At 35.4% G+C, this 24,936-nt stretch overlaps 1 protein-coding gene across 4 annotated transcripts in view; it reads left to right on the top strand.

Moving 5' to 3' along the window:
- Positions 1 to 24,936, top strand: part of ZNF385B (zinc finger protein 385B) — a 369,869-nt gene that overhangs the window by 172,810 nt on the left and 172,123 nt on the right. The window contains exon 1 of one of the 4 annotated variants that reach the window (XM_054562405.1): positions 24,597 to 24,619. The exons of the other annotated variants lie outside the window; for them this stretch is intronic. Coding sequence (XP_054418380.1) covers positions 24,610 to 24,619 — 10 coding nt within the window. The 5' untranslated portion in view covers positions 24,597 to 24,609. Of the gene's footprint in view, positions 1 to 24,596; positions 24,620 to 24,936 lie in introns of those variants that run through there. 4 annotated transcript variants of the gene reach the window in all.

Here is a 24,936-nt window from a genome sequence, read left to right as displayed (position 1 = left end):
TTAGAATGATTAGAGATAGTCACTGGCATTTTGAATGATGCTGATCTGCTAAAGGAGGCTCCTGCTACTAGACTGTGAATATAAATAGGAAGTTTGGGAAATCGTGGGCTTGAAAATCAGATTATACTAGTATGTGGTGATGATGATGATGGTGGTGATGATGGTGATGATGATTAGAAGATTGGAAGGCCCTCTTCTACAAATGTGTAAAACTATTCTGTCTGTAACAGTTATCAATTTACAGTTAAAAATAAGGGAATGTCATGTGATAATGGTACTAAAAGATGATGAAGCTGGGGAACTGGGGAAAACTGAAAAACAAAGAATTCAGGCCTTTAACGTGGTTTATTTAGAGTATTCAAAGTAGCCACAATTTTTAAAAAAGAAAAGAACATTAATATTCTCTAATGGTAAAATATTAAATGAGTTTCTTCTTTGTAAACCTCTTTAAACAAGACTTGAAAAGATAAGAGAAATTAACTGCGCCAACAACTGCCCCCGTATGCCCTCCTCTAGGAGATAGGTGTGAATAGCCACCAGTTCCTCCCATCTTAATTCTATGTGTGGCTGTGGGGAACAATTTTGTTTTTGTTTTTTTAATACAAGAATGGGATTCTTTTTGACATACTATTCAAAAGGTACCTTTTGTCTCATTTTATTTCTCATTATTTGTTTGCATTCTGAATCATTAAAATACATTAATAAAGAGAGCATGAGAGAGCAGAAAGCTGAGATTCTGTAAACCCAAGCAGTTTTTGCACCAGTTAGTTGCTTTCCACCTCTTTAGGGATGATTTTTCCTTCCTGATTAGGGAACCTTTGCCTACAGGACATGAGCTCTGGTCTCAGTTATGAATTTCAGAGACCCAAAGTGTTGATTCAGCCTCACAGGGCAGGGAAGTTTAATAATAATAAATAACAACAACAATAATAATAGGATTGGGGGCTGCTACTAATGGAGGGATATATTTGGGGGGCGGGCGTTGAGGAAGAATAAAAACTCTGAAATTTATTCAGGCCTGTGCCATAATCAACCTAAATTCTAGTAAACAGGTTTTTTTCAGAGACAGGGTTAAACCACAGTGACAAGGCAAAAATGCTTCAGAATGTGGTGGATGAACAAGGAAACTATTGCTAGGATTTGGAATCAGGACATAAGGGATCAGAAGTAAGGGGTACAAGAGATCAGTTTTAAAAATAAAAGAACGTTTACTTTGTAGTTACAATAAGAACAGCAGGAAATGTAAAGAAACTGGGAGAAGAATACATAGATCCAACAATTCTTGTTAGCCCTGCACATGGAAACAGAAGGGGGAAAATCATCAAATAAAGGAGGACAGAAATTCAAAAATTGTGTCCTGAACCTGCTTGAAGGGAGTAGGGTCACAAAAGTGGGAATGGATAGGAAAGTGCACACTATTATAAGTAAAGCCAGATCCTGCTCATGCAGGAAAAATGTATCAGAAAGAACTATTTCTGCTATCATTGAAGTATTAAAAGTTGTAGGACCCTTAGCAAAATGCTCCTCTGTGTGACTCTTCCACATGTACATGTGTCCTTCAATTGCATCCCAGGCGAAAGGTGACTGGTTAAGAACAGGGTTTGTATATTATTTGTTTGCTGGCCAAACACCATCTCACAACAATACATCATTTATAATGTTATTTTTAATGGACACAAAGTGCCCTACTTTTGAATATATGGTTGATAATTTAATAATATTTTTATTATTTGACATTTATCTATGCTATAGCAAATATCCTTGCAGGTAAATATTTGTATGTCATTACTTTTTCCCTTTGAATAATTACTATTAATTGAGTTACAGAGTCTTAAGAAATGCCCGTTTTAGGCTGTTGATAGCAGCTGCCAAACTTGCTTTCAAAAAGTTTGTACTCATGTACAAGACCACCAACAATGGAACAAAAAGCATTTCCCACATTCAAGGGCGAATCATCATCAGGTTCACAAACCTCTGAATTATGTTTTTTCCAATAATGTATATTATATCAAGTAATATGAACTCATTCTTCCTGGTACCCATTGTTATGAAAGGTGTGCAGTTTTAAAACATCTGGCGGAAGTTGGGAGTTGTGTTCTATTGCGATCAAATAATATTTAAGTTATATGGAGTAGTCATACTCATTATTTTATTAGCAAAATATTCTAACCTGTTTCTCTAACCACAATCTAAAATATTTGTCTTTCGTCTTTCTAATTGTATATACACTAGAAGGGAAGACTAATAATTCTTTCTTTCCCTAAGACTAGAACAATCAAGTAGAGAACTTCAAAACATAAGGTCCCTGAACAGCTCAGTAATATCACTGTAGTTTAGTTTTAAAAACTCAGCAACACTAGCTGAGAGAGATGCAAATTAAAACCATGATGAGATACCACTTCACACCAGTCAGAATGGCCACCATAAACAAATTAACAAACAACTAGTTCTGGTGAGGTTGTAGAGAAAAGGGAAACCTACTACACTGTTGGTGGGAATGCAGACTGGTGCAGCCACTGTGAAAAACAATATGGAATTTCCTCAAAAAACTAAAGATGGAACTGCCTTTTGACCCAGCAATTCCACTGCTGGGATTATACCCTAAGAATTCTGAAACACCAATTCAAAAGAACCTGTGCACCCCAATGTTCATAGCAGCTTTATTTACAACAACCATGTGCTGGAAACAGCCTAAGTGCCCATCAGTTAATGAGTGGATCAAAAAACTGTGGTACATTTACACAATAGAATACTACACAGCAGAAAGAAAAAAGGACCTCCTAGGCTTCGCTACAGCATGGATGGAACCGGAGAATATTATGCTTAGTGAAATAAGCCAGGTGGTGAAACACAAATACCATATATCTCATCTATAAGTGGAACCTAATCAACAAAACAAACAAACAAGCAAAACAGAACCACAGATGTGGAAATACAGAACAAATTGAGAGTGACCAGAAGGGAGGGGGAAGGAGAATGATGGGGGAAGGAAGAGAAAGGGTCAAGTCAAGGAACTTGTATAAAAGCCCCAGGGACAAGGACAAATGCGGGGGAGGATTGAGTGTGGGAGGAGGGGTAGGTAGGGCAGAGGAGAATGATAGGGGAAAGATGGTGACAACTGTAATTGATCAACAGTAAAAAAATTTTTTTACAAGATGAACAATCAAAAAATAAAAATAAAAAAATAAATGAGCATCCAAAACATGATCCTACCCACATTTAAAATTTATTGCTACATTTAAAAAGATATGAAACATGATTCATGCACATTATTTGATGTGGAAAAATACATAAATAAATGGAAGTGTTATCCCTCTTTTAGTGACCTCAATAAATGCACTTATTTTTAGATACAAAGAGGTTTGAGAGAAAATAGCAATGAACTTTCTAAGACTCACAATGAGTCTAGTCAGAATAAAAAACATCCAGTTATTTGAATCAGATCATTCATTCTAGCTGCATATTATTTTAAAGGGCTCCAGCGGGAAGTGCAGCATTATGAGATCAACAATTGATGTCTTAACACTGAACTCTGCCACTTTGTAGATGTGTCAATTGGGGAACAAAATTTAACTACCTCTGAGTCTCAATTTATACATCTATTATAAAAAAAACAACTTTCATTACTTCTTATCTCTCAGAGGGAGGTTATGAGTTTTGAGATAATAGATGTGAAAATTTGTGAAGTGCCCTACTTGTAACATTACTTACTATTTTTAATAATTACAACAATAAATTTTCTCCCAAGACCTCAAGATCCAAGATTTTAATATTTAACACTCTGTAGTGAAAATCAGGATAGGTGGAGAAAAATAAAAGAAGAAAGCTGATAATAGATGAATTATTTAAAATAAAATTTATATTGATGTATAATATAGCTCTAAAGAGTTAATAAATGTTTACAATAATGAATTAAAATGAAGTTAATACTGTTAAATAACTACTACCCAGGTCAAGAAATACAAAATTATTAGCAATCCAGAAGGCTTCCTCATGCCCTTCTTAAACCAATAAACAGCAAACCTCCTTCTCGAAGATAACCACCATCCTAACTTCTAACATTATCGCTGCATTGCTTGTTTTTTTAATTTTATAAACTGAATCAGATGATATGTGTTTTTTGTAACAGGCTTCTTTTGAAATGTTGGATATAGATATAGTTATATTAGCTTTATTACTGAATGGTATCCCATATTTCAAATATACAATAATTTATTTATCTATTGAAACACATTTGGGTTATTTCCATTCTGAAGCTATTACAAATAATACTACTATAATAAATATATATCTCTCCATTAGAAAATGTATCTCTCATGTATACATACATATGTAAATATACATACATAAATGCACATACACACATTCACACACCCTAGGAGTAATATTACTTGATCAAAGGTATGTATATTTTCATCAATAAGGTATTTCTTCAAAAGTTTTTCTAAACTGGAAAATTCACAGTGTGTGAGAAACTTAATTTTTCCATATCTTCACCAACATTGGGTACTGTTAGACTGTTAATTTTAGTTACTCTCATGGGCATATGGTAGCATCTCATTTTGGTTTTAATTTGCATTTACCTGATAATGAGTTAACTTTTTATACTTTTATAAAAATTGGATATTTTCTTTTATGAAGTGCCTATTTAAATGTCTAAATGCCTTGCTCATTTTCCATTGGTTTGTCAGTCCTTTTTTTTAATGATTTGTAAAGGTTGTTTATTCTGAATATGAATCATTTGCAAAGAATCCCCAATTTATGAAGATTTGACTTAACAATTTTTAACTTTCTGATGGTATGCAACCAGTACACATTCAGTAGAAACCACGCTTGGAATTTTGACTTTTTATCTTTTCCTGGGCTGGTGATGTGCATTACAGTCCTCTCTCATGATGCTGGACAGCAGCAGCAGCGAGCTGCAGCTCCCAGTCGGCCATGCAATCTGGAGCGAAAACAATGTCAATGGTTTGCCCAACTGCAGGCTACTGTAAGTGTTCTGAGAACATCTAAAGTAGGCTAGACTAAGCTATGGTATAGGTTAGGTATATTAAATGCATTTTGACTTACGATATTTTCAACTTAGAATGGGTCTATCAGGATATAACCCCATTGTAAGTGGAGGAGCAGCTGTATATGAACTGAATGTATTTCAGACTCTGTGGGATGGCTTTTTACCTTCTTAATGGCATATTATAATAAACAGAAGACTTTAACATACTCCAATTTATTAGTTTTTTCTTTTGTGGTTAGGACTTTTTGTTCCTACTTACGCTATCCCGCCTACCCCTAAGGACATAAAAATATTTTCTTTTTTTTTACAGAAAACTTATTGTTTTAACTTTCATGTCTAGAGTTAGAATCCACCTGGGATTGACTTTTGTGTGTGGTGTGAGGTATGGCTCAAGATTCAGGGTTCCCCCACCATATAAATGTACGATGAATTAAGCACCATTCATTTAAAAGAGAATCCTTTCACCTCTGCTCTTATACAATAAAGGTAGTGTCCACATAATGTGTTGGACTTATTATAACTATTTGTTTCATTGATTTTTTTGTTCAGCCTTAAGCAAATACTGTCTTAATTACTATAACTTTAGAATAAATGTTGAAATGCAGATGAGCTCTTCCTCCCACTTGTTCTTCTTCAAGTTTGTCTTGCCTATTTTTTGTCCTTCATGATTCCACGTGAGTTTTAGAATTATATTGTCTACTGAAAAAAGAGGAGGAAAAAAGGTAACTTCTGGAATTTTAATTGGGATTGCCTCAAATCTGTAGGTCAATTTGGATAATTGACATCTTTACAATATTGAGTATTTCCAATCCACAAACATGATATAACCATGGGTTTTCTTTATTTTAGTAATGTTTTATGGCTTTCTGTATAGAGGTTTTGTGTATCATTGTTGAGATTTATTTTGGGGTACTTAGTGTATTATGCTATTGTAAATAGCTTCATTTTCCCCTTTTTCTTGTCTTATTGCATTAGTTAGAACCTTCAGCATAACATTGATTAAAAATATAAAACACATTTTTGTCTCATTCCTAATCTGAGAGAATTTTTTCATTATTTAATTTTTAATTATGATATTTGCTTTAGGGATTTTGTAGTTAACATTACCCCCCACCTTTATTGAGGTATGGAAGTATTTGACAATTAAAAATTATATATATTTAAGGTAGACAATGTGATGAAATACGCATACATTTTAAAATGATTACTACAATCAAGTTAATTTATTAACACATCTATCACATTGCATAGTTACCCTGTTTTTCTTTTGTTTTGTTTTTGGTGTGGTGAGAACACTTAAGCTCTATTCCCTTGGCAAATTTCAAGCATACAGTGTTATTAACTAGAGTCACAATGCTGTATATTTGATTCCTACTATTTACTCATCTTATAGCTGAAAGTTTGTACACTTTGATCAACATCTCCCCATGTTTCCCACCGCTCAGCCCTGGTAGTCACCATTCTGGTTTTATGAGTTTGACATTTTTAGATCTCACATGTAAATAAGATCATAAAGTATTTGTCATCCCCTGTCTGACTTATTTCACTTAGTATAATGTCCTACAGTCTTACCTATGTTATCACAAATGGCAGGATTTCCTTCTTTTTATGGATGAATGATATTCCATTGTGTGTATTTCTATATAATGCAAAAGTTTTTATTAAATATTCTGAGGAAAATATACTTGACTGTATATGTGTGGGCTTATTTCTGGGCTCTCTATTTTGTTCCAATGGTCTATGTGTCTGTTTTTATGCCAGTACCATATCGTTTTGATTATAAATAACCTTTATAAAAATTAAGGAACTTTTAATCTATATTTTACTAAGATTTTTGGTCAAAAATGGATGTTTTATTTTTTAAATGCTTGTTCTATACCTATTGAGACAGTTACATGATTTTTCTCCTGTTAAAATAGTAAGAATTAGGTTGATTTTAGAATGCTTAACCAACCTTGCATTCCTAGAATAAACACAAGTTTACCATCAAAAGCAAAAGAAATAAATCTAAAATTACTCCCAGGTAATCTGCTTATTTTTAAAAAGGAAATGAGAAATAAGGTGGAATCATTTCATATCAGCCAGTGTTAATTGTAGTCAAAATTCACTTTATAAAGTCATGAGTTTTAAACAAAATTAAAGCAAAGTGAAAAGAAATTGGGAATCAGGTTTAAATTGATGAGGTAGCCAAAAACATAAATAATAAACATATACAATCAAAACTGTTAAAATTCAGAAGTTCAAAATCAGTTAATAAACCATGATTAAGAAATATGCATGCATAAGGGGATGTAAGCACTAATTTTGTTTCAAGCAAGTAGTACAAAAAGATAATCCTAATCTGGCAAATTGCATAAAAAGATTGAGATTCTTAATCTGTCAGCACCAGTGAGAATCTCTGTCCTAACTTGACCCTTGTTCATAGGTGGTTTCTCATTGTTCTTCAGACTCAAGAGAGAGTTTTAGATGGTAATCATTCGAGCATCTAGCAAAATATAAATCCTATCCAATTTCCTTTTTTATTAACAGTATTAATTAATTAATTTATTTATTTTGTAAAGAATAATAACAGAGTAATTTGAAGAGATGCCTGTCCTCTATACTCCTGGGGAATTATGGTATCAGGCTGAGTCTCCTCCTACCATCAAGGATTCCTACCCAATTATTCTTTTCAAAATACTATTCTAAATAGTAATACTAAACTAAACAATACTAAAATAGTAATGTTTAACCAGTTGGTGCTGAAATCAATTCTGCAATGTCCCACTAATGCCCACAGGTATGAAAATGCAAAAGTTTTTGTTAAATATATTTTAAGGTAAAACGTTATTACTATGTTGCTTTTAATCATTTGTTAGACTGTCCCTTTCTTTCTTTGTCCTTCTGTTTTTTCTCCTCTTCTGTCTCCCCCTCCTTTCCTCTCTCCCTTCCTTCTTTCCTTTACTTCCTTTTCCTGTATATTAAGCCATTAACAGATGTGTGAGCATCTCCTAACTCTTGCAAAGTATTAAGACTACAAAGAGGTAGAAGACACAATTCCTCACCTTAAGGAATTTATCATCTAGTTATGGAGGCATAGGGTAAATTCAAATTAATAAATTTTAATACACAATATTATTAAAGCTCAAAATCAAATGGAAATATGTGAACAGCAAGGCCTAGTTGAATGTAGAAAGAAATTTCTGTGGGGATGGGCAGAGGGAAGAGTTCCTACAAACACATAACCTGAACTACAATAAGACTATAAAAATTAGAACCTGAGTAACGCAGAAGACACAGCAGGCCAGAAAGGGGGATTGTGAAGGTACTGTATTAGTTTGGGTTAAAGTCATCTTATAGTGACAGAATAAACAAAATAACAGTGGTTTAAATATTAGAAATGTATTTCCTGTTTACTTAAACATAGTTTGTAGCTCATGCATGTCTGGTATGGTATTCCATTGTGTCAGGGAACCAGGCTCCTACTTTCGCTCTGACATCCTCAGCACACAGCTTTCACCACAGTGTTCTGCACAACTGCTTAGGTGTCAGTCATTATATCTGCATTCCCGGCAGCAGGAAAGAGGAAACACACAGTAGCTTCCTCTTTCCTGCCAAGAAAACACTGGGAAATCTTTCTTGCCCTAAATTTTTTTCTCATGGCCACATATAGCTGCAAGAGAGGCTGGGGAATGTAGTCTTTATTCCACTAGCCATGTACCAAGCTAAAGATCTATTTATAGTCCTAAGCACAAGAGTTTAGGCATGAAGAGTATAGCACAAATGTGAGGTGATAGAATGACCAAAGCAGATATTTCTTGTAATTCCAGTATCTAACTCAGGAAAAAAATCTGGCCATGGAGGGGGAAATTATATGTATTTCTGTAAAAAAAATTTTTTTAATTTGATTAACTATGAAGCTGCTGACATTTTATTATTATTATTATTATTATTATTATTAATGGATCCCGATAGAAAAAACTATTCATCATTCTTGTTTTAGGACATTAATTACAAACTCCTTCTAGGTTCATTCTTCTAATGGTATCTGTATGCTTAGAGGAATGCAGCAATTGAGAGTACTTCACTAGAAGGAATACATCTTGAACTAAAACTTCAGAAAGCAAAGCAATTTTTTTTAAATCTCAAACCACATTTTAGAAAGTCCTGTGAAATGAAGTGAAAAATGAAATCTCTCTGTGTTCATCTTTCTGGTCTTTGTTTGAATAGAAAAGAGATTAAACAGATAAATTAGGGCACCAAGGTACAATCTTAATCTTTTAGCTTTTTCAATAATAGGCCTGCTCAGCCCTTCCACAATTCAACATTTACCCAGGTCACATGATAGTCAATGTATGTATCTTATGTTTAAGTAAATAATAATTATTTGCTTTTCTAATTTACCATCGTGACACTGGAATTCTGACAGAAAGCATTTTAACTTTTCTAGTAAACAGTAATAAAGCCTCAAAAAGCTTCCTATAAAACTCTGGAAGTTAATATATATTCCTTACAAATGTCTACATTGTGATATTTGTGTTGCCAATGATTTTATCTAGAATCATTGCTTTAATTTCATTTCATGTTTTTTTGGGAGAACTTTGGAGATGACATGTTTTTAATAGGCTATAATCACACTTGCAACAGGGATTTTGGCAAATAGCTATTAACAGTATAGAAAGAAATGTGGAGTGTGATGGTTTTAGACTTCCTGAGCTTCTTGATGCTATTTTAATGCACTAAGAGTATAAACTAAATTTAGATCCTGCTGACTGTCACCAAAGTAAAATGCATGCCTCTTTTGCAGACAATGCTAGATTTAGTCACTGTGTATTTCTGTCAAGCTGGGAATGGAGTTACAGCTCCCATCCCTTCTAAGCACTTTAATACATAATAGTCATTATGTATTTAATGACTGCTTTGATTTGCACCTGTTCATTTACATTTTGTTGTCCCTAAAGTAGTTACTGACACGTGTTGTTTTCTCGTGGTCATTGCATTTTATATTGATAAATCTGGAATTACATTTAAAGATAATTTCTGACCTGAAGTCCCTGCTTCCTTAAGTATTTCTCTTGTCCATAGTTTCTCAGATTGGGCATTGTTGGAATTTTGGGTCAGAAAATTCTTTTTTACTTACATTGTAGGATGTTCAGCAGCATCCTTGGCCTCTACACATTAGATGCCAGGGACACTTTCCCTCTACCCCCTTTGTGACCACAAACGTCTTCAAACATAGCCAACTGACCCCAGTGGAGCAAAGTCACCCCCAGCTGAGGACCAATACTCTAATCTATGTACTGCTTTTCATCTTCTGCGCTCCTTCCCCAGTCCAGGCTACTGCCGTTGCTCACCAAACTACCGCAACAGTTACATGCTGGATGGTCCTGCATATGCCACAGCTGCTCCCCAGTTTATTCTCCATGCTGTAGCCGGAGTGACCTTTTCAAAACCCAAATCTCATGTTTCTCCCTTTTGTAACATCATCACTGCTTCCCAGGGATTTAGGACTAAGGTGGAACTCTTAAATTCATCCTAGTTGGCCTGGAAGGACCCCTTGCCTTCATCTCAACCTAATTTCTCTTGCCAGCCAGGCCCTACTACCTGCCCTTCCTTGCTCTTGCCTTACTCTACCCCCTCTATCCCCCTGACCAGAGCTCATTCACCTTTCAGTGCTGGTTCCAATCTAGCTTCAAGCTGCCAGAATATTCTTATCTGATGACTTAGGACCAAGTCACATTGAACTGATATAGGTAATTCTAGGCCAAATGGAGTAAAGCAGATCACTAAAAGTCAATCTACATCCCCTACCCCCTGCTGCATGGGGACAACTGTAACTGAACAAGAATTTTTTAAAAAAAGAGCCAATTTATCAAAGGACCAAATTACTTAACTTAGTCACCAAACCTACAAATTTAACAAACCCTCGTTTTTTGTTTTATTATTTATTGCATTTCCTACAATTAGTTTTGCATGGGTTGGGTTTAGAGAATAACATAGGCTGTAAAGAGTCAGTAATTGGAGATTATGGGGTCTGCAGGTGCTCCCCCTACCTGTGAGCCCTGTCTCCCAGCTCAGTTTTTCCTCTCTGAGACTAGCTGACCAGCCCACCCAATGTGCTGACCTGTGTCTCCAACTTCCATTAGCAGGCAGTTGGAATCAGAAACAAATTAAACATTGCTTAAAATGCAATTATGATAATTCATTGAAAAGCAGGAATTTTCAAAATCCATTAAAATATTCCATGTAATCTGTTGCTTTGTAAGTAGTTAAAGAAATAAAATTTTATAGTGTAGAAATTAATAAATTCAGCAACTTGTCATTGGGGACTGTAATGAAAGGGTCCTAAAAATTCTTAAATATTGGCAAAATTGATAGTGGTTTAAAAGGATTCAATCAGTATCAGATTAAAATTTCTCGTGTGAAAATTTGGATCATATTTAAAAGAATAATGTATTTACAATAAGAACAAATCATTTCTTGCCCTTTAACTTTTGAAAAATTAAGAATCCCTTAAAAGGTTTTTAAGACCAATGCATTTGTTAACTCTAGTCAAGAAGACTATGTCATAGTTGCCCAGCTGCAGTTCTACAATTAGTTGGCCATTACTCTAGTAATAATCTTCTCCCTCACTTGATTGTGGCTCTTGAAAGCAGGAGCTGTGACCATTTTTGCTTATTAATTATTCACAGAGCATACCATAGTATCAGGCACAAAGCAGATATTTGTTTAAATACTGTATAAAAAATAGAATGCAGCATTAGCTTTCTAATATATGATAATGACATTTCAAGCAGCTCCTGGCATTTAAAAAGCTGTTGATAATTCCGGGCCTAATTCTGTAAAAACAGTAAGAGTATACAACAGAGTTTGTATATAGTATTTGTTGGAAAACTGTGCTTCTAAGGCCAAGACAGTTAACTTAGTCTTTTGATAGCTGTATCAAACAACATTTTATTTTTCATATAAAAGTCTGATTTTAAGTTGAATAAAAAGCCAGTTTATAAATTTTATTTACTGCCATATTCAAAAGAAATATCATAGTTCTTTACCAAATTTAAAACATAAACCATAATGGGATGTTTTAAAATTAATATTGTAAAATAATATCTTCAAATATAACTGGAACATAAATATTGCCTCCAGATTGCAGAGTCCAGTTGCTTGTTGGCCATGATGCTTATAGAGCTCACATTGTCCTTGGTCTGAGGAAGTCAGAGTGAACCTTCCAAGCCCTCCAAAGGGGATGGAGAAGAGGGGAGGCGAGTGAAGGCGGCAGAGGAATAAGGGCAGCAGGTAGACTTGAAAGGAAAATTGTCTTTTTAGTCTATGCAGAATGTTATTTGAAAACTTACACAATTCCAAATTTATATTCTCAAATTCTCTCTCTGTTTCCTAATCCTTATACAACACATATGCCAGTCTTTTGAATTCTTTAATGACTGTTATGGGATCTACAGTCTATAATTCTTCAGATATTTCAGATACATTTTATCATCTGTATTTACCAATTCTAAGAAATCCATGAAGAAGTTCAAACTATGCTATTTCTGTTTCTCTGTCTCTTGCTGAGGGGGGCTTGTTTCTCTGAGCACTTTATAGTTGTTACTTATGAGCTCATGCTTCACTAGGCTTTCTCTCTTGGAACTCTGCAAGGCCTGGATTGAAGACGCACCCCTCCAGAAAGTATTATTTTAGCTGTTCGCTACTTCTCGGTGCCCTAGGATGCAACCAATCCTGGACCATATACTTTTCATGTTTTGGGGTTTCTGGGACCAGGCAGGTAATGAATGTCTAAATCCTGCCCCTCGTAATGGTAGAACTGTGGCTTATATATCCCCAAAAGAACTGTGGTTTATTTATTCGTCAAGGAGTATGTATAAAGGACACATTGACAAGCCAAAAGGGGGTACGATCGAGGGTGGGAGGTGGGGATGAGTGGGGTAGGGGGATGATGGGAGAAAATGGAAACAACTGTACTTGAACAACAATAAAAAGAAAGACGAAAACCAGCCTCTCTCCCCAGACTCTGACCAAAACAAACAATTTTCCTCGCAATTTCTTTTTGCTGTCAAGTAGACATTTCTGAGGGGTTAGTTTTCAAAGGACTTGGCTTTGACTTTCATTTTTCACTTTCTACCTTGCCGAGGAGCAAAGCCTTGATTTGTGCTCCGCTTCAATTGCCTGAACCCCAGACTCTATGGTACCTACACTGGCAAAGCCGTTGGCCTAGTCATGGCAGTAGTGCTGCTTCACGTAACTGGTTTTCCATCACTGCCCTTCGGGGATTTCCCTCGCTCTGTAGCTGCCTCTCTGTCTCCTGTGCATCTAAAAGCATTCTAAAATAACTTGATTCATTTTACAAGGGGGAGGGTTTTTAGGATACCTGTCAATTCATTACATTGCTAAAAATAAAATGCAACAATGATTCTATATTTAAGGAGATACTTCCCTTAAGGAAGAGGAACTTAACTTCCCCCACTGCCTCCCTCTCTCCCTTCTTTCCTTCCTCCCTTAAATCTATCTATATAAGGTAATTGATTATTTAAATAAAATTTTAGAGCTACTTTTGGGAGGAAAAGGGAATTTATAGTCACATCATTTTTTTTCCATACAAACATTAACTTAACAGGAGACAGCAAAGTTATTTTTTTCCTAAATTTGGGATTTTTCTAAGGATTATAGCAACCCATGAAATGAAATACAATCACATTTATTGATCACCTAGTATGTACCTGAAATTGTGCTATGGAGATCCTAATATGCTGAAATACAGTGCTTTTAAGATTCTGACCGAAAGAAGTAGACGGAGGACATAGATTCAAAGTATGGGTGGCCCTTCAATTAAGTAATTTTTAACATTCATACAGTCTTTTCTTTTGTACCTAATATTTAGATGTCCTGAAACTTTAGGAACCAGGACTTTCATGCACTGCCTTTTTTTTTTTTTTTATGCTGTGGTAACCATCGAGGAGCATTGTGAGCTGTATCCTCTGAGGAAGCCACTCATGCATATGTGAGTTCTGGTTAGAAGTGTTTGACTTGTTAGGAAGGAGGACAGCAGGAGACAGAAGCTCTCACCCCACTTCATAACATGCACACCTCTGTACTTGGCCTTCAAATATTAGACCTCAGAACTTGTTATGTGCATGTTAAGAATGCACTTAGTATCTTCTTCGAAGGAATTACTGAATCATCCATGGTTCTGGTTAATGAGAAAGAATTAAGAGAAACAACATTTTTGAACTGAGCTTATTAAAAAGACATGGCAGCTCATTTTATCAGGTGGAAAGATGAGCATGAGAGAAACCAGGGACACTTGAAAGTTTTTGGTGTGTTCAGGGACCTTTAAGAAGCCATCTCAAGTACACATACTTTACATTCTTGAAGGCACTTTCATATGACAGGACTAGCTAACATTCACTGAGCATTTGCAGTGTGCCATGCACTGTTTTAAGTGCTTCACGTGTAATAACTTAATTCTCTCAACAATACTGTGAGGTGGATACTATTATCATCCCATTTTACCCATGGCCAAACTTTGGAAGTAACTTTCCTAAAGTCATAGAGTTACATGCTGGTGGGCGAGTCAGGACTCAGGTCCAGGCATTCTGATCCCAGAGCCTCTGCTCTTAAGCTTTATGCTCTGTTGATCAAAATAAAAGCTACATTTATTCCAGAAGACTTAGTCAAAAATGCTTATTTCTGAGAAAACTAAATAAAGGAAGAGAATTTTTTTCTCCCATGTAGACTCTGTGTACCATGGAAATTGACTTACACTTGACAATATTTTCATGTATTGTTGTGCAGTTAACAGTTGTCCTGCATTTTTGCCCATTGCCCACCCCTCCCCTACTACCACTTCCCCCATTGTCCATGCACAGGAGTCCTCTATTCATGTCCCTTTGCTTGCCCCTTCCCCTTCTTGACCATTTATTTAATTAAATATTGGCTGCCTTTAAGAAAAATGTGTGATTGAATGAACGCCTTTTCAGAGGTGTGTCGGACCAACGTGCAGGAGCTGATTATTAAATTTTCAGGAAGTTTGCAAGCCAGTTAATAAATATAGCATTGCTAAAAATTAAATTATGTAAACATACATTAAATGAACTACATTTAAGACACAGGTGATAAATATTCAAAACCCATTACTTTCTGATTATTTAACTACATTTTACTGTTATCTATGCTCTTTGAAGGTTGTGTGTATGTGTATCTATTGTGTACATATGGTGGAAATAGTATGTAATGATGTGCTTCTGAGCATCTCTTCCCAGCTCCACATTTAATAATGTCCGTACATCGTTAGCTTGAAATTGGTAATGGTGGGACCATTTACATCATGATTTGGTAAACACTACAAAGTTTGGTTTCTTTTGTTTGTGTGTTTGTTTTTTTTCCAGATTGCTGATTTGTTCAGTATGAACAAATATCACACACTGCCTTCATTCCTAGTTTAAAAGATTTTGCCCTAAGTTGATTCTCAGGAGGGCTCTGTGTTATATAGAGAGTTTAAGTTGTATAGCAGAGACCTCTGGTGTCTAAATCATAGTAATGCTACAATACTTAAGAGGGAATTTGGAAATGTTCATCAGTTTCTCATGAACACATTTATTTAAGAAAATTGATAATTCATCTTAGTTTTAATAATCACCAAAAGTCACACCATCCTGTTTAGTGATCCTTGAATTTTGGTTTAAGAAGTTCAAACTCATCACTCCAGGGTAAAAATCTTTATTCATTTCTCCCTCAGTTTGCTTAAAGTGGGAGTCATTGTAATGTAGAGGAAAAAGTCAGGGTAAGTGGATTCTGCTTCTGGCTGGACCAGTAGATAGTCAGGTGACCTGGGCTTAATGTTCTGTTCTCTCTGGACTTTAGAATCACCTTGGCATGTTTTAAGTATACTGATGACAAGCCCCATCCAGACCCGCAGTGTCTGAATCTCGGGGGGTGGAGCTTAGGAGGTGGTAAGCGTCACAATGCTCTTGAGTTGGTTCTAAGGTACAACTGGTCAAAGTGTTTACAGGGAGGACAAACAGCATATGATTAAGGGTTCCCGCTGCAGGGCCAGAACCCCTGCTTTCAAATCCCCACCCTTTGCGTGCTTAGCTGTGTGACCTCAGATAAGTTACTTACTACCTCTATTTTCTCCTAAGTCGGAAAACCTTCGAGAAGATAAAGCGCTTCAGATGGTTCAGAGCTATAGCTGAATACTGTTTGCTGTGTCATTTTAATATTTCTTTTGAATTAAAGCATTTGAATTAGCTGAAAGTTTTTTCTTTACATTATAAAGGATAAAACATTTTTTCTGGTATATCAGGTGGCAACAATATTGATGGAGTTTGTTGTAAACAGGAGCAAGATAAATACAGAAAAAATTCGGTGTTTGTTATATGAACTATGTGATAAAGATGAACAAGTAGGGCAAAATAATGTGATCAAATCTTTAAAAGCAAAACAAAGGAGAAAATGTGTTTTCTCATGTAGTTTGGGAAGCATGAGTGACTAATTATATGGAGAATGAAGGAGAAAGTCCTCATGAATATGTTATTTTAGGAGGAAAATGAATTGGGAAAAATAGCCGGAAAGCACTTTGATAAAGGAGAATATCAGAACCTTGGCAAACCAAAAAACTGTTACTTACTATGGTTTCTTTGGGTGCCTGTTTTCCAAAGCCTTTGATAGGGGAAAAAAAGGTGAGATAAGTAGATATTATGAGTATTATCGAAAAACTGTTTTGAAGCTGAAATTGGAAGAGATGAATTCAGTACTGTGGTTTTCAGTAACTTTCATATTTTATATTTAGAAGGCTACAGAAATTAACTTATTTAAAAACCACCATGTCATTAAATATTAATGACATAATAGGGCCCAAAATTAACTTATGGATGAGGTTCCTTCAGAAATTTAAAAGGAATCACCATTGTTTGTGACACTCTTTCGCTCTTTTGTTGTGGTTAAAAACTTAGGTGTAGAAGCATGAAAAGCTATTTCTCTTGGCTAGGATAACTTTGGTTGCAAACAATAGACTTGGGCTAACTTAAGAAGAAAGGGATTTGTTGTGAGGATGCAACAGTGAACCTCATGAAATCCAAAGTCAACATTGCAGGAGGCTGTGGCTTGTGGAAACAAGTGTTAATGACCTGGAAAACCATAGTGAAGTCTTTTTTCTCAAAGATGATCTCTGCCTCCCATAGTCTCTCACCTCCTCAGCACTTCATGCTCAGTTCTCCTCTCTCTAGTGACAAGTCCCCCCCTTATAAACTTTGAATTGAACATGACCCCCTGTGAACATGGTCGGAGCTTGGCTGTCTTCAGCACTTATATCACTGGTCTCTCGTCTTCCCAATTCCTCCAGGATTGACTGGAACATTGTTTTAAACCAGACCACCAATCATACAGCTCTGATTATTAGCTTTCCCTAAACCCACTATCTACACCTAGCCCTGGTCCAATCAAGAGTGGCTTGAACGGGATAAAATCATGTAATTCAAAGAGGAGTCACATTAGGCAGCAGAAGCTAGGGGCTGGCAAGCCCTGGAAACATGCTTTGTATTGTGCTTTATTTACATAATGTGGTTATCTAAGGCACCTCCTACTGAAGTTGTTGTACGTGTACAGTACATGATTTCTGCAGAATGAGTGAATAAAACCACATGTTAGAATTCCTCCTGATTTACTGCTGCAGTTATAGACTGTTACAAGGTCACTTGATGTTATATAGCTATTTCTCTAAATCATTCACTTGAATCATAATATGATTACTGAATGTTAATGGAGGTACCTAATAAACTTGGGAAAGAGTAAATCATTACCTCTGGATCTCAGAATTTTTCTGTTTTGGGGAGGCACAGAAATAAAAAATTGAAATGTTTTCAATTGTATTATGCCATTATATCCCAAATATGTTACATTGATATAATAAAAAATACAACACAGACCTTATAACATAATTTGTTCATTGAAAGACATGGAACATAAAGGTCTGGGGGTTTTCTTTTTAATGTGGATAAATTTGATCATCTTCAAGAAAACAACCATGACAGGTGAATCTGAGTGGAAAAGCACAACAAAAAGCCACAGACATTTTTATCACACAGTGGAGCATTTTCAAGAGCTTACTGATGAGCCCTTTTGGTAAGGGAAGTATGTGAGCAAATTAAAAGAGCTTTCTGATGAGAATCAGGAAACATTAGTCTAATGGAAGTTCTATGAGAGCAGGGACTCCCGTGGCCTCATCACTCAGAACAGAGCCTGGCACAGAATGGAACTCACGAAAGATTCAGAGAATGAATAAATAATCTTATGATTCTTTCCCTCTGCCAGCTGGGTGGCAATAAGCAAGATAATTTCTCTCTCTGGATCTCAATCTCTTAATTAATAAAATGAGGTGGTTTTGGAGTTAAGTATTAAGATTCTCTGATTATCTGACATGTATTCAAAGTTTCAAAACATCTATTTATTGACTCTTAAAACTGCTTAGTAAAACAAGTAAACTCATATCCCAAGACAAAAGCAAAATTCTCTATTTTTTCTTATTAATATAGTTTAGAGTTTATACATGTGAATTATCTTGGAAAAGTATATTACTAATAAAAATATTTTTATAGCTAATTTAACAAAACAGATCAGATACAGGCTACCTGTACCCATGTGACTCTAAAACTATATTTCAGTAGTTTTGACTCCAGTGAATCCACCTTTAGATAATATTTTAAACAACTTCCAGTGTTGTTTTCAAACACCTACTGTAACCAGCTCTTGAAAGAAAATGAAGCTAGTAATTTTTGTAATTTTTTTTTTAGACTTTACAGTAATGGAGAGCAAATCATAAAATCCCTTTGGGTTTCAACTCCCAGAGTTAGGTGTACCTAAACATCTTTGTTTACTGAATATTATCTCACTACAAAATTGCCCAACTTGTCTAAAGTATTATTGTCTGTCCATCTCCCTCCAAATATTGATATATGCCATAGGCAAAGTAGAAAAGGCACATTTCTCCCAGCTAGCAATCGCTCACTCAGGATAAACAATCGCAGAGAATTTTCCTGCCCCAGGCAATCTCCACCTGAGAAGACAAGCTGGCTGTTCTTAAAAATACACAAGGCAGAGTGGGTGCCTGTTAGGCAGGTAGAAATTTTTTTAAAAAGAAAGAAAAAAATGATAGCATTTCTAATTTAACCCTGATGAAAAACTTGACACAGCTGATCATCTGTCTTAAAATAGCCAAGGTGTGGAAATAGCCCAAGAGCCATCTGCATATGAGTGGATAAAAAAAGCTGTGGTACATTTACACAGTGGAATGCTATGCTGCTGTAAAAAAGAGGGAAATCTTACCTTTTGTGACAGCGTGGATGGACCTGCAGAATATTAGGCTAAGTGAAATAAGCTAGTCAGAGAAAGACAAATACCCTGTGGTTTCGCTTATATATGTAATCTAATAAATAGAATAAACTGACAAAATAGGAACAGAGGATGGAACAGACTGACAGCTGTCAGAGGGGAGGTGGGAGGGAGGGACTGCACGAAAGAAGGTGAAGGAATCGGCCAGAGAACACATAAGCGTGACACAGAGACACAGACAACAGTGCGGTCATGGCCAGAGGGAAGCCGGGAGGACGGGCTGGGTGGAGATGGACAAAGTGGTCGCCATCTGCAATAGTGTCAACAATAAAAAATAAAGTAAAAAAAAAATGAATCTTAAAATACTACAAAAATAAGAAGAGAAAAGGAAGAGAAAAGGAAGAGAAAAGGAAAAGAAAGTTTATATTGCATTGTTTGAACACCAGCTGACCAGGATAGGAGGGGAGCAGGTGCTCCATCTGATAGCATCATTGATGACAGAATCATTCTTTTGATGTGTCCCGTTGTCCGTGATCCAATGTGTCTGAACCATGCTAATTATATGCCATGATGTTGTCATGGAAATTTTCTGATGACATTGTTACCAAGTAGTTTAATGAGAGCCATGTTATATGAGGTGACTGGGGAGCTCTAGCTTCTCTGCATGTAAATTATTTCCTTCGTATAAGTTAAAGCACTTGGGTAAAAATGGTAATGCTACCATAGTGTTTAAAAAGTTTTAATTCTTTAAAAGAAATCAAGCATGTGAGCCTATTCATAGGCTGGATTCTCTGTGTTACCTTTCTGCAGGTTCTCGATGCTCCTCTATATACTACAGGTGAGGAGACTGAGCCACGGAGGAGTTGCGGGGATTGATGGCTGAAGCTCACAATAAATATTGGATACTGTTATCCTCATTTCCTTTTATCTTGTTTATTTCAAACTCCTTACTATACATTTGCACTTGTGATCCATGTGAGTCTCCTGCCCATGTTGACTCCACATACTTAAACAGATCTGTAATCTTAGTCCAGGCCACTCAGAGGATCATTCGGGCCCAAAACAAACTGGAAAACTTGACTAGTGGTCGGCACTGACCTACTGAGGTTTCTAAGTGATATCATCTAAACTAGCTACTACTACCTGCAGGTTCTTGTAAGTTATATGTTTTCTTTTAAATAGTCAATTTCCTCCCACTGCAAATTTTAAGATGAATTTTTTCAGTTAAGTACAAAAACAGAAACAATAAAAGAATACTGTAAAATTTTCTGTAAACCTTCCATGTTAAAGTTTTGCACATATGAAAACATTCACACAGGTATAGAATAGGCTTCTTTTACGTATGTGACCTCTACTATATATTCAATTCTACATCATTCTCCCACTTGGTATATATAGAACATTTTCCTATATCACTAAATATATTTTATAATACTTTCTAATATTGACACACCCTTATCTGTGCTGTTGAGCATTTAGTGTATATAATGAATATCTTCATTCACACAACAGTTTTAATTCTTTTTATTCTTTGTCTTTTCTGGTTCCATTTTGGATCTCAAACTTAGAACTCATCTAATTCCCTAAATACTCACTCTAGTCAAGTAAACATCAGCCTAGTTAATGGTAATTATCTTTTACCTACAGAGCGCTGTACTTACAGAAAATTGAAAAGCTGATTAGACTACAGTTTTCCCTCAGTTAAGCATATTTTTACCAGGAGTAATAATAGTTAATGCCTTTAGGAAGTCTTAAGTAAAAACTAAGCACTTAAAAATGAATGCTGCTAAAGAATTTTGCATGTATTTTAGACACTAAGTGTGAGGAATCTTGAATTAATACAGAAGATGTGCTGCTAGAAGTTAATATTTATTATGATAGAAAAATCTTAAATAGTGGTATAGTTCAAAATGAAATGATTTACTCTCAAGTTCTTTCATTTGTTCTCCCCTAAAAGGAAAGAAAATTAAAATATCCCCTGAAGCAAAAAAAGGAGAAAGAGAAACAAAAGAACTACTTGCTTTTTTGAAACAAACTTCCTTTTACTTACAAATGATTTATGTTTTCAATTCCCCCAAAAATATGAAATATTTTACATTCTCTGGAAATCCCTGCTGTCTCAATTTACTAGATTTTATAAAGAGTGTGCTTGGAAGGAGCCCTGGATTGGGAGATCTGTGATCTTGGGCAATTTGCTTATTTTTTCTTAGTGTCAGTGCCTTCCTCTGAACAATGGTTGTTGTGAGAATTGAATATAAAACACCTCAAAGAGTGCCTGACACATGACTGACTCCTGCTTTTAAATGTTAATGCTTTTAAATTATAATGACATTATTTCAAGAGGTAGATTTTTTAAATAATTTATCTCCTTGAATGAAAGTCAGTGATTAACAGTGTGCTAGTAGGTAAATGGTTGCCATTTTGCAATGAATTTATAAAGATATAGACAATTGGAAGTTGATTAATAACACACCAAACAGAACTGAAAAGTTAAAACTCCCAAGTGAATGAATTCTGATGTCCCCAGGAGTACCCTAATTTCTTTATGTACAGTTAATGGCTCAAAATTAGTTGAGACAATGTCTTAAATTTGTAGTAACCTAAATTAATTAATACTAAAGACAGAGTAAAAGATATATTGTTATTTTTATTTCTCAATTTTTTCAACCTGCAAGTAAGAAAGAAAGAGGGAAATCAAAGCTAAAATGATAGATTATCTAAACGTTAATGGAAAGGAAAGCTTTTTATCAAAAACCGTGTTCTTCAATGGTTTTAATATTAAAAAATAAAAATTGAAAATAAATGAACCACACGTGCATCTTAAAAACTAGAAAAAATGTATCAATATTAATTAAAAGAAGAAAGGAAACAGATGTTAATAAGAACAAGGTATAAATAGAGCAGAAAACTCAAGAAAATAATAGAGCAGTATGACAAAACCAAAAGCAAATGTTTTTTTGTTGGGGGGTGGAGAGAATCTACTTAAGTAGACAAAGGCACGACCAACTTAACTAAAGAAAAATTAAAGAGAGTACAAATATAAAACATCTGAGTTCTAAGTAACCTTCCAAAAATAGCTGCTGTACTGCTAGTCAGACTTCTTAGTAAAAGAGTAAGCGACGGTCAGCTCTCCAACCCTTTCATGAATTATTAAGCCTATGCTTAACATCAGCCACCTGGTAAAGATGCTGTAGTAGTTTGCTCGGTCTGCCATAACAAAGTACCACCATTCTGGAAGCTAGATGTCTGAAACTGAGGTGTTGGCAGGGTTGGTTCCTTTGGAGAGGTCTGACAAAAGATCTGTTCCAGCTTTTCTCATTAACTTATAGATGGTCAGTTCTCCTGGTGTCTCCTCACGCTGTCTTCCTTCTGTACTTTATCTGTATCCAAATGTCTTTGTTTTTAATAAAGACATAAATCATATTGAATTAGGGCCCACCCACAATGACCTTGTTTTAACTTGATTACTTCTCTAGAGACTCTATTTCCATATAAGGTCATATTCTGAGATACTAGGGGTTGGGACTTCCACATAGGAATTCTGGTGAACACAAATCAAACCATAAGAGATGCTCTTTTTCTTTGATTAATCAATCATTTGCTTTCATGAGGTTTGTCCTTAAAAAAAAAACTTTGAAAGAAACCACACCCTATTATTGTTATAAAAGTTTTTAAACATTAAATATTTAAGAAGTAAAATGGACCATAGAAATCTACTCTGTCACTGAGAAAACAGGCTCAGTGATATTGGGTGACTTTCCAGTCAGTCATATCTTGGCTTTCCGGTATCACCTCTTCAAATTCTTCACACCACTGGGACACTAGGCAGGGAATCCAGTCAGTGCTGGGCTGGTGCCGGCGTCACAAACTTGGAGATGCGATGCTTCTCTGTTCTGGTTCTTCACAGCATGTGCCTTCCTATCAAGCACTCTCTCTGCCTTGGACTTAGTCAGATGCAGTCAAAGGGGCATCCTCTATTGCCTCTGGCTTTTTTTCCCTCTGCCTTCATAAAGCTACACTGGAATATTTATGCAGTTTTGTGTTTTGGTTTTTTAAACTTCTTGTGAGAATAAATTGTCACAGAATTGTCCTTGAATAGTTTTAATCAGTTAGGCAATAACGAAGGTTTATTGTAATTGATTTGGAATCAGATATATACAATGTGTTATTACAATCAACATTTAAAAGTCCTCTGGTGGTGCTGTTCTTATTAAATTTGGTTCTGAAACCAAAGATACTGATTCAATAAATTTCTGGCAGTCCCAGATATCTGCATTTTTAGCAGCTATCCCAGTGATTCTTTACACAATTTTTATACCATGCTTTGAACAACAAAAACACCCCATTTTAAATCAACACATTAATCATCAATTTTTAAATAGCTGCCCCTAGGAATGATTGTTCTGTTTCCCCATAACTTCATATTTTGTCAAATCTAAGATTTTTTTTGTTAAGTTACAGCATTACTTTATGTATCACTAAAAAAAAAACCACTCAATAAACAAAGCCTTAGAGTCCTTCTAGAGCTGTGAATTATTCACACCAACAACTCATCACTTTGAAATCTCTAATCAGAGGGATTTAGCAATTTCTTCTGCCTTCAGTTGCATTACTGGGGCTGTGATAGGCAAAACTTTTACATGTACCATAGCTGCTTCTACTTATGGTTACCATTCCTGTGTCCTATAATGCAATAGAATGCTGCTTTCCAAGAAAATCTGAAATCACTGTCATTCTTCCAATAATGAACATCTGCTTCACTTATAAAGATACATAGTCCATATCTCTTTATATGCCAGTTTATAGTGGAATGTGTTTTAAATTGTTAGAGGAAAAAATATTGGGGAAGGAAGGTAGTTATATTTTTTAAACATGATTTAATAAAATTATTTGTTCAAGTAAAGATTTTTTGTCTTTGTGCATTTAGTAGAAAATGTTACTTGAGATTTTAATGAAACAGCATGATCAATTCAGAATTTGCATCTCCAAGTCCAGTGAAGTAACCTACTTTTCCATAATTTTTTTTGGCTCTGTAGACTGAGGAGGCAGTATCTACTGACAGTCACTGTATTGTTTGCTAGTCTCAGCAGAGGTGCACGGAGAGGGAGTGGAGCTTGGCCAGTGCTCCAGCAGGCTCAGTGTACAAGGAAGAGTTTGTGAAGGCTCCTATGCTTCCTGTAATAAAACGTGTGGCAGGTTAAGTACTTCTCAACTCTTGATACCTTTGTTACATAGAAATTACAGACTGGCTGAATTGACTATTGCTAAGAAACATGCTTTTAGGTAAGTAACATAACTTACAAATGGCAGATTTGTTCTAAAGTGTTTGGAAATATATATGGAGGTAAACTTGGCTTTGTCTGTAATTTTCCAGATTTGTACAGATTTCACACACTGTTGGGCAATGCCATAATTAGTAGTATTTGTCCTACTAGGATTTTAAGTGGTGAATTTTGGCAACTTGACATGATCTTGGAATTGTGTGTGCAAACTAAAGAGGCAGTCATGATTAGGGTAACTTATAAGTTTTTCCTTCCATAAGGATGACCCAACATTTTTAGATTTAATCCGTAGTTGTTATAGACAACAGAGTCTTCATG

The sequence above is a fragment of the Pteronotus mesoamericanus genome, unplaced genomic scaffold, assembly GCF_021234165.1.
Source record: "Pteronotus mesoamericanus isolate MK-2021 breed Mesoamerican mustached bat unplaced genomic scaffold, CSHL_Meso_final scaffold_651, whole genome shotgun sequence".
NCBI classification, from domain to species: domain Eukaryota; kingdom Metazoa; phylum Chordata; class Mammalia; order Chiroptera; family Mormoopidae; genus Pteronotus; species Pteronotus mesoamericanus.
This window is presented reverse-complemented; position numbering and strand designations above follow the sequence as displayed.